Source organism: Polypterus senegalus, chromosome 3 (assembly GCF_016835505.1).
Source record: "Polypterus senegalus isolate Bchr_013 chromosome 3, ASM1683550v1, whole genome shotgun sequence".
NCBI lineage: Eukaryota > Metazoa > Chordata > Cladistia > Polypteriformes > Polypteridae > Polypterus > Polypterus senegalus.
This window is the reverse complement of record NC_053156.1, coordinates 167779964-167794344: the sequence shown is the minus strand read 5'-3', so window position 1 is coordinate 167794344 and position 14381 is coordinate 167779964. Positions and strand designations below refer to the sequence as shown.

General features: G+C 33.3%; 1 protein-coding gene across 1 annotated transcript in view; it reads left to right on the top strand.

The window, feature by feature from the left end:
• Positions 1-4647: 4647 nt before the first annotated feature.
• apoba (apolipoprotein Ba) overlaps positions 4648-14381 on the top strand; it is a 34234-nt gene continuing 24500 nt past the window's right edge. Inside the window, exons 1-13 of the mRNA XM_039748197.1 lie at positions 4648-4760; positions 6153-6200; positions 6830-6945; positions 7793-7938; positions 8162-8315; positions 8633-8788; positions 9797-9921; positions 10049-10134; positions 10452-10674; positions 11080-11307; positions 11952-12069; positions 12618-12764; positions 13857-14068. Coding sequence (XP_039604131.1) covers positions 4706-4760; positions 6153-6200; positions 6830-6945; positions 7793-7938; positions 8162-8315; positions 8633-8788; positions 9797-9921; positions 10049-10134; positions 10452-10674; positions 11080-11307; positions 11952-12069; positions 12618-12764; positions 13857-14068 — 1814 coding nt within the window. The 5' untranslated portion in view covers positions 4648-4705. The remainder of the gene's footprint in view (positions 4761-6152; positions 6201-6829; positions 6946-7792; positions 7939-8161; positions 8316-8632; positions 8789-9796; positions 9922-10048; positions 10135-10451; positions 10675-11079; positions 11308-11951; positions 12070-12617; positions 12765-13856; positions 14069-14381) is intronic.

Below are 14381 nucleotides of genomic sequence, written 5' to 3'. Positions count from 1 at the left end.
GTTTGTTGGAAACTTTTCAAAAACACACTGGTGGATGGAGCTCAATTTTAAGGTTTAGTTTTCCCACTCTATAGTGGTCAATAAGGTAAGGAAAAGGCAAATTGTGGAATGAAATTTCACCTTTTTTGTATATTTTTAGAAACAGTCTTATAAGAAGTGTACTGTACAGTGACAATATCTCTGACAGTAAACAACAGAGGACAACAGAAAATGAAAACACATAATTAAAAGGAAATAAGGCCTGAAAGGGGTATTTAGTATTTTTCTCCTGAAACATTGATTGCAGTAGAGGCAAAGATCCAGGAGTGGATGAGACTCGGCAATAAATGTCAAAGGTGCATTGGGGTATCTTTATAAATAAAGAAAGGGAGAGCACCTCTGGACTCATGTCATGGTGCCCTGTTCTGAAAGGGGACCATAGGGTGTGATCTAGTTACAGAAAGATCTCACTGCAAAACATCCCAGGAAATCCTACGTTAGTTGTTGTGATCATTGGGAGCTAAAATTAAACTTCAAATGGACTGAATGCCTTATCAAAGTGGCAGACATCAGACGAAGTCAGGTGAATGCAAATTCGGCAGCAGTTAAAGTTCAGATATTGAACATCATGGTAAAAGGAGATAAAGACAATTAATTTCATAAAGTTAGACTTGAAACCAGAAAACTCTATCCAGAAGATTTCTAATTTTTTTTCACTGTCTTTTCTTTATTTCACAACAAAGTTCAGATGCGTCTTAATGTGAGTAGGCATCATATTAACACGGCCACCATGTTGTCACATTTACCAATTTTCAAGCAAACTCATAGTTTGGTATCAATCAGACACATAAAATGGACACATCCATACAAGCAAATATTCAAAATGCTGCAAATGATGTAACGCAAAAGTAGTACTCAAATAATAAAACAAAAAAATGTAATATTATTTGCAAAATCCTGATTCTGGTGTGTAACCAGCAGTCAGACCTTGAATTTCTGATTGGATGGAAAAGGGAAATTAAGGTGCAGCTTAGACTTGGAAAACTAAATCCATTATTCTTTGATAAAGATTTTGTAATTTTTTACAATCTGACTTTGATTATGTTAACAGTTTACAAGTATGTGTTGCTTTACTTTATTGAGCATAGGCAATTATTGTGCTGTCATTTAGCATAGATTCCATAGAAGATAGCTAAATCATTTTAAGAAAGGATATAAAAGAGAAGCACAGTATTATTTTTTAAAAAAATATTCCAGGGTAAGGTGCTGATTTTATTGCTTTTATTTCAGTTGAATCATTTTTCTTTTCCAGTGAAGGCAGTGTATAAAGAGCAATAAAAAAGAGAACAGAAAAACAGTCTTATAGTGTATTTTTCGTACAGTAGCTACAGTGTCTTGGGGTGCAGCATTTTAGCTGTCAACATCACTATATGTGTGTACACATGCATTTGCCTACTGTAGGTTTTATCTAGTGGATGACAAATATGATTTATCTGAGAGATATAAATAATGTAATTCTAAAATAAATTAAATATTAAATATAGTAACATAGATAAACAAAATGAGCATGTCACATACTGCAGAGTGCTTTTTAAAAACATTTCCCATAACACATGAATAGACTAATGGACAGAGTGGCCTTCCTTATTTTACACAGTTTTTACCTCAGGAGTATCAGGTATGAGGTAATGTAAAAATGGGATGTCACACAGGATATACTAAAGAATAAGCTTTAGTCCCAAGAAAGACTGAATTGCCAGACTCATCACATCCTCAATCTAGGTCAATTGTGAATTGCTGACCTACAGGAACCTATCAACACTTATCGTAAGAATGATTAAACAAGCACTTGTTGTCTTGTTAGTCTAACAAGATATTTTTCACACAGTCAAAATCCATGTCTGTGCAAGGATACTTTGCACTTAACAAACTAGTACTATTTACGATCATTCATGAAAAACTCCACAAAATAATCAGACTAATGAATTAGTCATCAAAATAACTGCATTCATCCCCAAAAGAATTCTTCAGAAGTTTACATTAAGTCACATTATTTTTTTTGTTCTTGTTCATATAAATCCTTTCTCAGGTTAATTGACTGCATTTATGATCATTGTTGTCACACAGAGCAAACTTTTTACTGATTATTGTTAATATGTGTTACATTATTTAGGAATGTCCAAGACTGTCATAGTTCAAATTGAGGCAATATGTCTATTAAAAACACATGGGATATTTCTATTTTTTTATTATAGTGCTCCCAGAAACTGTTCACAGAAATAATGAAAAACTAAATTAGCAGTAGTTTTGTCAAACAGTCACCAAGGTTCACTTTCTCAACTGTGATGCAAAGTAGAGAATACCTCATTAATCAGACACAATATTACTAATATGGGCGGCATGGTGGCGCAGTGGGTAGCGCTGCTGCCTCGCAGTTAGGAGACCCAGGTTTGCTTCCCAAGTCCTCCCTGCATGCATGGAGTTTGCATGTTCTCCCTGTGTTTGCGTGGGTTTCCTCCGGGTAATCTGGTTTCCTCTCACAGTCCAAAGACATGCAGGTTAGGTGCATTGGTGATCCTAAATTGTCCCTAGTGTGCATGCGCCCTGCGGTGGGATGGCGCCCTGCCTGGGATTTCTTTCCTGCCTTGCACCCTGTGTTGGCTGGGATTGGCTCCAGCAGACCCCTGTGACCCTGTAGTTAGGATATAGTGGGTTGGATAATGGATGGATGGAATATTCCTAATAAGATCTATAAAATAATATATTTTCTCTCTGTGTTCATTGTATGTTAAAATATATTTTTCAAATATATTTGGTTATATTCACTTCTAAATAAACAATCTGTATTACAATTAATAAATGCAAAAACAACAAATTCACTGTTTCAATTTAATAAAATTTTGAGTTCTTTTTCTTCATTTTAAAACTTATGCTTCTTTTGTATTGGAAATATTACAGGTAAATAGCATATGTGTGTCACCTTTATGGACTATTTTTGATTATTTTAAGCAAGGTAAAATTCATATATTTATATACAAAACAGCAAAATATCTTCTTTACTAAAATAGCTCATTTCTCCTAGTTTTGACCTCCTGTACACACATATGACCATAAAAATTGATTCATAGCTTGTTTTTGAGACACAGAGAACATCATCTGATGGGAAGATTTTGGCTGTATGTGTGATGTTTTTTCCCTTCCAGTTTGACTGGCGACACTGCTGTTCAAGAGGACATGGCTCATTCTCGTCTCCTACATGTTTAGACATGCGTAGTTCAGTGTGTCGTGTCTCCTCTAATGTTACAATTAGTTTCTGAAGCTGTATGATATTATAGTACATGTTCACACAGAAGTGTGCAAACTGGGCTGACAGTTTTTGCTAATGTTGTTATGAGGTGACATTTGTCTCAGAGAAGTGATAAATACCTCCATTAATATAGAAAGAGTATATTTTATATTGTAGGTGTAATTTGAAGAAAAGCCAAGGCCTGGGTGCCTCATATTTTTTGTTATACTTGTGTAGCAAATCTCCACTGATGGCTGAACTGAAAAGGATGCTCCATGCCATTTGCAGTGCCAATGATTTGGATATAAACATCAAATCAGGTTGCAGATTGTTATTTTGGTATGGTACCATCTGTTCAGCAGGAAATGTTAAAGAAGAAAAAGTGGAATATGAATGAGGAATGTTTTTTTTTTAACTAGAGTAAAATATTTTTTCTGGGTGTATGGTATACCTGGGCTCAGTCCATGTGGTATGACAAGAAGAAAAGTAATTTTATAAAAAAAAACCAAAAATTTTAAAATTTATCGAGCTCTGTATCTAATTTAAATATGAACATTCTTGAATGCTGGTAACTTATAATAATCAAATTTAGTGAAACAGTTAAAATACATTTACTGAGGAATACAAACTGAATGATTTTCCTGCTTTTGTTTTCACATTTATATTTGCATTACTTATTTAACAAAGTTTTATAGTGTCTTGATGGGAGTCGAATCAGTGGGCTTCGGTTAGATTGGTTTCTCAGTTAGATTGAGATACCTTCTGTTGTGTCACTTTTTGTTCTTGATGTTTGTGTTGATTTCATTAGGACAAATCTTTTCTTCTCTTTCCAAACAATGCTGTTGCACTCTCGGGAAAACTACAGCTTTCCTGTAGCTCTGAGCGTAATGCAGTGGCTACAAAAGATCAAGAAAATGTAAATATTATTAAATCACATATATTTGTACCTGCTTTTGGAAAGATTTTCAATATAATTATATATACCTAGAATATATGCAATTATATTATTTACAAAATTAATAAAATTTCAAGCAGTAGATGCGTGTCCCACTCACTTATTTCACTTGTAGAAGAAGGTAGTGATTTTCTGGCCAAAACTTAACTTAAAATTTATTCCAGATTTTAATTTTTAAAATATAATAAGAATAAATAAATAATCCAGAGCTGAAGTCTGCATTTATTGTCAGCAAAATCTGTAAGGCAAATGTTATTCTCTGATATTTCAGGGCTGACTGAGTGTCTACTTCTAAACTTATTGCCTTTGTCCTGCTACTGGTTTAACCTTTGGACCAGCAGTAAACTTTTGCAATTTGAACTGATCCCACAAATTGACTGCTTCAGCTGCCTTGGACTATAAAAACCTTCTCATGCAGGGGTTACTCAGTCTCTTGAGCTAGTAAGCCATAGCAGGAAGAAGACAGGAGCATTCATTGCTCCACCATGGGCAGTCAGAGGCTCTGGCTCCTGTTGCTCGTGAGCACCTGCGCTTTTGCACGTAAGACATTAAAAAATATATATATATTTATGTGACTAAATAGTTATACATATATAATATGCATATATTTATACATGTATATCATTAGGTACGTATGTATATGTACACACATAATTAATTATCTACAGTATGCAGTGAAAGAAATACTATATATATGAAGATATATGTGTATATATTTATCTACAGCTATACTATATGTATGCTATACTTCTTTTTTCTTTTTGTAAATTGTATATATATTTGCTTATTTTTTCAAACATTTTATGTATATGAGACTATTCATAAATGACTATTTACAGAGATAGAAATACAATATATATATAAAATTATTGAGTATCCTGTATACATGTACTTTATATCTTTATATATATATCATATATACAGTATATATATATATATATATATATATATATATATATATATATATATATATATATATATATATATATATATATATGAAAGCTATAAGACACACCTATTCTGTTTTTATATATATATAAATATATGCAGGGTGATTCAAAATTATGTTAACATTTGAATGGCGGAAACAATTTATTCACAAAACATACTCAATATGTGCAAAATTATTTACAGGAATGTCTCAACCTGTTCGCCATCATGTTTTGTCCAAAAAAATTGTATATAAGTATATACATAGCAGCACTATTAGTGTTAACATAATTTTGACTCACCCTATATATTTATGTATGCTGAGTGTTCTGTAATTCTGCATCTTTAAATGATTATGGAAAAAATAAAAGATTGAGAAAGCAATTAATGAAAAATTTAAAATAAATTAAAAATCAATTCATTATATTTGGTACAAAAACGGTAAACTAGTGTTTTAAATTACACAACGGAATAGCAGATAATATAACACTATTCTTTTTATACATCTCTGGTTTCTTAGAGGTTTGATAATCTTTGACATGTATCATTTGTAAAACCCAAAACTAAAAATGCAGCTGTTGTATGGATATTGCTAAACCATCTATAAATGTAGTAGTATTTATAGTAACTATGTCATTATTTTTCAGAATTTATCTCTATATAACATTTAATCTCAAAAAACAACAGTCTTATGAATATAGTGAAAGAACAGAAAATCCAAAAATAAAATGACATTAATTGATGTATTTATAATAAAAAATCAGTAGTTAACAGCAGTATGAGAAAATTAAAGTGGCAGTATCCATGTGAATTTTACCATAATAATAATAATTTTGAAATTCGGCTTTTAATGTAACAATCTAACATAAAGAAGTTGTTTTGCTTTATAACATACTTTACACAAATTAGGGCACATTCAGCTTTGGAGTGCTGCTCAGTGCTGATCTAGATGATTTCATTTAAATCTAATATAACGGGAATGTTTTTTACAATCGTTTACAGAACAAGGCGATGATGGGACAGAAGAACAAATTGCAGGAAGCTGTTTGAGTAAGTTTGTTTTTGACACTTGGATAAGGAAACAAATTGAATACAGTAAAAGAATTTACTGAAAAACTAAACACTCTGAAATTATTGGAAAAGTAAAAAAAAAAATAGCAAGTTTATAAAGTGGAAGTTATGATTGTCCTAGAAAGTCAGATTTTAAAATTTTATACCTTAGCAAAGTAGGTCCTGTTTACTTAGTAGCTGGCAGAACACAATGTTCATTAAACACAGTTCAAAGTTTCTATGTACAAATGGTGATTTGGAATCAAGGTTGTTTACCACAGATTTTCAGGAAATGTTTTGATCTAATTTGAGAACACTTCATGTGGGAAATGTGTGCCCCCTATTGGCAAAGAAAATGAATGTGTTGCAAACAATGGGTAACCTTCAACAATTCTAACATGGTCTAGTGAACATGCATACAAAAATGTGACTTAAGTTGTCAACTTCAGGGTAATGGAACATTACAACATGTTTGATAGGAATAGCTCAATCCCATTTACCTTATTTCTCCAAAATAACATTGACTCCTTTTACACATTACAATAGATAAATAATCAACAATCAATTTAACGTTTTGTTTATTGATATATAAATGTTCCAATTATGATGTATGTTCTTTTCTTTTTCAGAGGATGGAACAAGGTTCAAGAATCTAAAAAAATATGTTTACCGCTACGAAGCTGAGAGTCTCAATGGTGTTGCTGGAACAGCAACACTGAGGAATGGCCCCAAAATCACTTGCAAGGTTAAGCAAAAACCCAATTATTATAAACAAATGCTTTTTAAGTGTTACTGTAAATATAGAAATATTCAGTATCTGCCTATCTATGATTCTCTTACATATGCATATACATTTGTAACTTGTAGTGTAGAAAATGCAGGATTGTATTATGCAGGATTTTTCCACCATTCTCTTACATTGGTAACTGAGTGTATGTATGCAATACACAACTGTATAATTGTGTGTAACTCCTTAGCCTAGTCACACTAATATAAGCAATTGTAACTAATACATTTCTAAATAACAAAATACGTGGAAAAAGTTGCATCCCAGTTTATGCTATGTTTTTTTTCCTTATTGTATTTAAAGAAAAGAGACTTCATTAAGAAGAAAATGTAAAATGTTGGAAACAACAGAAAACTTAAGACCAATAAGAAACATTTAATATAAAACAATAGAAAATAATTTATCAGTTTAATTTATTGGTATTTAGGTTCAGTTGCAGATAATATTATTGATAGTACAATAATAAGAAGTAAATCTACATAGGAAACATAATAAAAGTAACAACTTTATTTCTACCTTGTTACAAGCCACTAATTAAAACTCTTTTTTAGGCACCTTTCATCCAAAAACAAAAATCACATTTAAATCTATCATAATGTAGTCCAGGCAGTGTGATGTAGTGGTTAAGGCTTGACAGTGTGTGACCATGAGCAAGTCACTTGACCTGCCTGTGCTCTAATAGGAAAACTAAAAGAAATGTAACTAATTGTGTCATTAATGTTGTAAGCTGCCCTGAATAAAGGTGTCAATTAATATGAAAATAGAGTACCTTTGCTTACCTTTAACGCTCCTTTTACAATTATAGGTTGAATTAGAAGTCCCTCAGTCATGCAGCTTCATCCTGCACACTACAGAATGTACGCTGAGTGAGGTGGCTCTGATCAGTCCAGATGGCAAGCTTGTTTTCCGACAAGCGGCAAATTCAGATGACTTCAGGGATGCTATGGCTAAGTAAGTTCTTGTGTGGCTGTTTCTAGTGTATTTCAGGCGACATAGTTGGTGGATGTGGTGGTATTTGTCTATTTTTACTGGATTACAAATGTGGCTTAATATGATTACACTTAAAACAAATAAAGCATTGTGATTATGATGGTAACTTGTAAAACCCAACATTACTATTATGTATTTGATGTTTGTTAAATGCCATGGTTTAATAAAAATCTTCCTCTTCCAGAAATACTCTAAAGTTCAGCATTCCAAACGGAAAACAAGTCAATCTGTACCCTAGCAGTGATGAGCCTACAAACATCCTAAACATCAAAAGGGGCATGATCACAGCTCTTATGGCACCAGTAGAATCAGAGAAGGAGACACAGACTGTATCTATGGTGAGTTTTGTGTGGATTACCAACTCCAGCCATTTTCTCATGAATACATTCTTATTGATCAATTAAACGTGAGAAGTATAGCACTATGCATTCTTTTTTAAAAACAAACTTACCTTTGTTTTGAAATTGTAGCTTTTAATTGCAATATTTAAAGTTATGTATACATGATTTTAAAGGTGGTCTCAAATTATTTAAAATTAAAGTCAATCAGTTAATGTTTCCTAGTTCATAGCAGTAATATACTGTGGTAATTTTTAGCTTTATAAAAAAATTATATATCATGACAAATTAATGACAGATCATTATTTCTGTTTTAGGACACAGTGTATGGGGCCTGTGAAGGAGAGATGACAGTTGTCAACAGAAAAGGGGACACTGCTTCTGAAATTACTGTCACCAGGGACCTCTCTAGCTGTAAAAACTTCAGCCCCATGAGAGACTATGCAAGCCCCATTGCTCTGATTACTGGAATGGTAATGAATTACAATATATATCTATTACTATGACAGGTCATAGCAGAAAAGGTGACTTTTTAAAGTGAATTTCATGGCAAACACCAGTGTAATTATATTGAAACATTACATGAAAACAGTATCTTTTTGATTATTGAAATGTTTTACTCAACACAATAAAACAGAAGTTGAGATTTACAGTTGACATTTTGGATTTTTGACTTAATTTTGTACCCATCATGAAATTCAAGCGACTCAAATGTACAAAACAAAGTCATTTGACTATGACTTGAATTGACCGAAGAAGATGAATACAGACCATGTTGAACTACTGCCCACTAATGATGAAATTTAATTTCCAGTGCTGATTCTTCTGACTTTTTCCTCCCCTTAATTTAGAATGGAAGACCATAGAATGGGAGGATTTTTCATACTTTTGTTTTTCCCAAGTGATAATTATTAATTTAAATTTAGTCTAGGTGGCACCAGCCAGAAACCAGAGATCAAAACAGTAGCGTTTTCTAAACTTTTCCCATATTTGTACAGATTTTCTCTAAGAACTCCCACATCTCAGTAAGTGACTCTAAAGTGGCCTGACATGACTAAGGATGTATGAGTGTTTGTAAATGTGTGCTGTCATTGACTATTCTCCCATGTAAAATCAGATCCCACCATTCATACAACTCCTTGTGACTGAGAAGACAACTTTCAATATTGGATGGATGAATAGGAATGCTAAAAGCACAGTACTGGAATCACAGTGCTTTATAGCAATATATACTATGACAGTTGCTATAACAGTAGAATAATTGTAAATGCTTGAACATACAAGACTAAAACAGACGATAAACTTAACACTGTTAACTGGGAGGAAAATAGATTTACATTCTTCATATTAAGTTATATTGTATTAACTCCATGTATTATTTGCATATAAAATTGCAATCCAAGAAGAAAAGCACAATGGATATTAACTGATTTGGTTTGAAAATGGCAATTTTATCAAGCCTGTCTTTCAATTATTTGCAGCATACACCTCTATCAACCTTGATCAGCAGCAGCCAATCCTGCAAATATGGGCTCGACTCTAAAAGAAAACATGTGCTTGATGCTGTTTGTAATGAAAAGCATGTCTTTCTACCTTTTTCACAAAGGTGAGTCCATGTAATCATAATGGAGATTAATATTTTGCTTAATTTAAGACATTAAGTAAAAGGTATAATTTGTTAAATGTTTAAATCTATTTTTTGTTTCCTTTATCTATTTTCCTTAAACATCCAGCAATGAATATGGCATTACCTCTCAAGTAAAGCAGACTTTTAAATTTCAAGATGTGGGGAAGATCAACAACAGATACTTCAACCCAGGTAAAAACACAAACTGGACCATGAATAGGAACCAGGAGCTGAGAGGGGGAAACAAGCATAACTAAATTATTCAAATTAAAGGAATTTAAAATGGTTTCATTTCAAATTGAAAGTTTCCATTTTTAAGATAAAATATTTTTAATCAATGTTCAAGACAGTGAGACTTGCTTACAGGAAGTCAAGGCCTTTCAGCATCCTCTTGTGCAAACTGAGATGCCTACTAAATAGATGGTGTTTTTCTCTGGGTATTACCCAATGTGCAGAATGGATCAGAATGTATGACCTCAATCTTTTCCCCTCTCTATGTCTTAATTTAGATGCTACTCAGTTAAAACCTCTAAAGATGGAAAGTACAAAGGAAGTATCCCCAACACAATCTGCTGAAACAGTTCTTAATGTCCTTAATGATGTGCGAGATTTGCCAGAGACCTCCCAAGGCCACCTGAGGCCCAGTCTCTTCCAGAAAATTGTTACTGAACTACGAGGTCTGAACACCAAGACTATTGAAAGTATGGTTCCTAAGATGTCTGCAGCGGAAAGGTATAACCTAATAGGAACAATCAACAGGGAGGTTTGGGAGACTGAATAGTATTGACCAAAATTTTAAATCTATATTCTATTCATTTCCTGAAACTGCTATTTAGCCATCATGCTTTTCTAACCAGGCCCAGGGATAGTTTACAGCATTTGAAGCAACTCATTGTTTGCCTTTCGCAAATAGCCAAATGCACTTAGAATATACAATTAAAGTAAATCAATTTCAGGGCATTTGTTGTACAAGCATCCTGAAAATTATTTTTTTTATTCAGAATTAAATATTTAAACTGAATTTTAAGATATGTATACTTTCAACTGTTTAGCTAGGTGAGTCATTCATAACGAAAAATATGATTTTATTTATTCATGTTGTCCCAACAGTAAATATTATTATTTTTATTTTGTCAGGACCATCTTCACACAAGCACTTCTACAGTGTGGCACACCCGACTGCTTCAGTGGCATCCGCCAAGTCTTGACCACTTCCAAAGTTCCGGCTCCAGTGATTGACGCCATGGCATACAGCATAGGGCTTCTCCCTTCTCCCTGCACCCACCGCATCAGAGATCTGCTGAAAGTTGCCCAGTATCAGAAAAGCAGGGCTACATTCTATGCTCTCAGCAATTCAGTGAGAAGGTAATTATCTTCAAACCACAAGTTAAACCTTCCTCCAATAAGACCAAAAAAACAGATTAATTTAGCAGCCTGAAAGTACTGAGAAATGAAGCAGCTAAACAGGAACATTAATGATCCCCTTGAACATTTTGCTGTTTTACCATTCATAAGAATTGAAAAGAGCTGCTAACATAAGTATAACATTGGTAATATGTTGACAATATTTTCAAGTTTGTAACCAGTTATGCCAGTGGTTCTCAATCTGTGGAGCGGGCCGTCCTAAGGGGGGTGAAGTAACAAAAAGGGGGGCGCGAAGATGTGAAAAAAAGAAAACTAGAATCGGAAATACGAAAAATACATCTATTAAAACCAAAACAAATTAACTTAAATTACATTCTAATACTAGAAAAATAAATATAGCATTAGATAAATGTCGATAAAAGTTAAATAGGTATAATAAAATCTGCATCTATGATATATCATTAATTAAAAAAGAACAAATTGGCATTAGCGGGCTCCTTTCAAAAAAACGTTAGGGGGGCATAATTAAAACTGTTATGAAAACTTGGGTCACAAATACTTAAAGGTTGAGAAATACTGAGTTATGCAGTATAGTTAAATGTATTATTCTTAGTTACTGATTCCATTATTTCTTTTTCATCTAGGTTTTATGATACTGAAAATGTGGTAACACCAGAAGTCACAGACACAGCTGAATTTATGATCTCTTTGCTGGGAAGTGACTGTTCTGGTGATGATGACAGCAACTTTTTGACTTTGAAGGTAATTTATCATGATTTTGCATTTATTCATCGCAATTAGAAAAGCAAACATTAGTTGGGTTTGAGCAGATATAATAGAATACTGATTTATATACTGCGCACCCAATTATACTGACAGATTGCAATTGTTAAGCTACAGTAAACCTCATTTTTTTAACCTACGAAAATTGTGACAGATGATTTCCAGAGTAGTCAATATAGCCAGCTTATTTTGCCTATTTGCCTAATTCGTATTTACTTTAATATCAATAATGATGGAAAAATAATAACCAATATATTTTATGCTTAAAAGTGTGTGATTTCTGAGAAATACTGGCCATAGAATAGTTACACCCCATCCTCAGGTTTAATGAAGATTGAAATTCTTTATTTCTAATAAACCTTCCTACAAAAGATATGTTGACCTTCAATGCCATTTGGTTACTTGAATAGACTCACATTTCTAACAGAAAGACTTAATGATAAGTCTAAAGAGAAGCTCATTAAAGATTAGTTTTGTTCTTTATATGAACTTTCTCAAGCAGCCCATTAATGAGTTGTTTATTACAGACTATTGGAAATATGGGAAAAGCAATGGAAAATGCCAACCCCAGGCTGAAATCCTCCCTCCTCAAGTGTGTGAAGAAGCAGTCCGCCTCCTATCCTGTTCAACTGGCTGCAATTCAGGCTTTCAGAAAAATGACACTTTCTGATGAGGTAGGTAAAATGGTGACTTGTTTACTTGTTCTCAGCACTTTTAGACTTTGCCTACAATTGTGCAAGAGCAGCTAACACGATGTCCCCACAGATAACACTTTATGATAGTTTCAGAATATGCATGCTCTTTGATTAATATATTGTAAAGACCAGCAAAATGGGTAGAAGAAAACAAAGATAAATGACAGCATTTACAAGTTTTTTTTTTTTTAAACTGATACTCCATTTTTTCTCCCACAGCCTATGCTGTTTGTGTTAAGCTAAATGACCATTCTACATTCAAACAGAGTCAGTGCCAGTGTGAGTGTGTGCGAATGGGTCATACCACTGACTGATCCCATGATCAGTGGGGATTCCTTCTTTGTAACCAATGCTGCCCCTTAGAATGTATGCTATGTTAAGAAAAAAAAAAACATAAGCTTTTTAATGTTGTCAAATATGTAAAGACAAATGCACTGTTGGAAATATTTAATCTAGGTTAGGAGATGTAACATTCAAAGTTGATCATGAGGAAGCACCACAATAACCAGCAACTAATACTTAATTAAACAAGATTTCAAGCTATAGACTCAGGTAAGAGGTGAGAACAATAGGAAGGCCCAATGTGGCATTGGATATGCAGTTTTTGCTTTTTTGTCTTGGCCCTGAAAGGAAAGATCACAAAAACTGCCAGAATGCGGTAACATCTTTCATCTGCACTAGCTGTGCCTCCCTAATATGTTACATTAATTGGCTACGATATACTTGAGTGAATGTGGATACGCTTCTTTGTATGTGTGACCTGTTCAGGCTTCTATTCCACCTTGTATCCTGAGAATGAGGCACAAACAGCACAGGAACTTCAGGAAAAGCACATGTCTGTTACACTCATATTGTGTTGGTAAGCACGGTATTTAATGATCACTTTAGTCTGAGTTGTTTACTCATGGCATGAGCACTTACAAGTCCCTTTGAGCCATTTAAAAACTAGTCAAAGAGTCCAGTAAACACAATTAGAATGATCCAGATTTTTCAGTGATCAAATAATTTTGAATTTAGAATTCTTCACTTAGATGTTATCTAATTATTGAAATATTGTTTATTTTTTCTCAGGTCCGCAGCATCCTTCTTCAGACATTCCAGGACAGCAATGGGCAGGTCCAAAAACGTATTGCTGCATACCTTATGCTTATGAAGGACCCCTCATCTGCCGATCTTGCAAAAGTAGCCAGGAGCCTTGTGAAAGATAAGAGCGACCAAGTCAGAAACTTTGTTGCTACCCACATCGCCAACATCTTGGAGTCTGATGTCCCATCTCTACAACAGTAAGTTTAGTGTTAACACTTATATATGAAAAAATTCAAGATAGTTTTGCTTGCTGTTGTTATTATAACTTTTTTTAACAGAAACTGAATACTCGAATATATTTATTATCTGTTATTCTCATGGACGTTTACCTGAATACTGTATACACAATACTGAAAGATGTTTTTTTATTTTTATTTTTTATAAACTATTCTGATAATGTAGGAGAATTAGAGTAGTTAACAAAACGTATCTCTAATAATTTATTTTCACATCGTGTGATAATGCAGTGGTAAGATTAGAATTCAGGCTGACCTTCTGTCTACTACATTT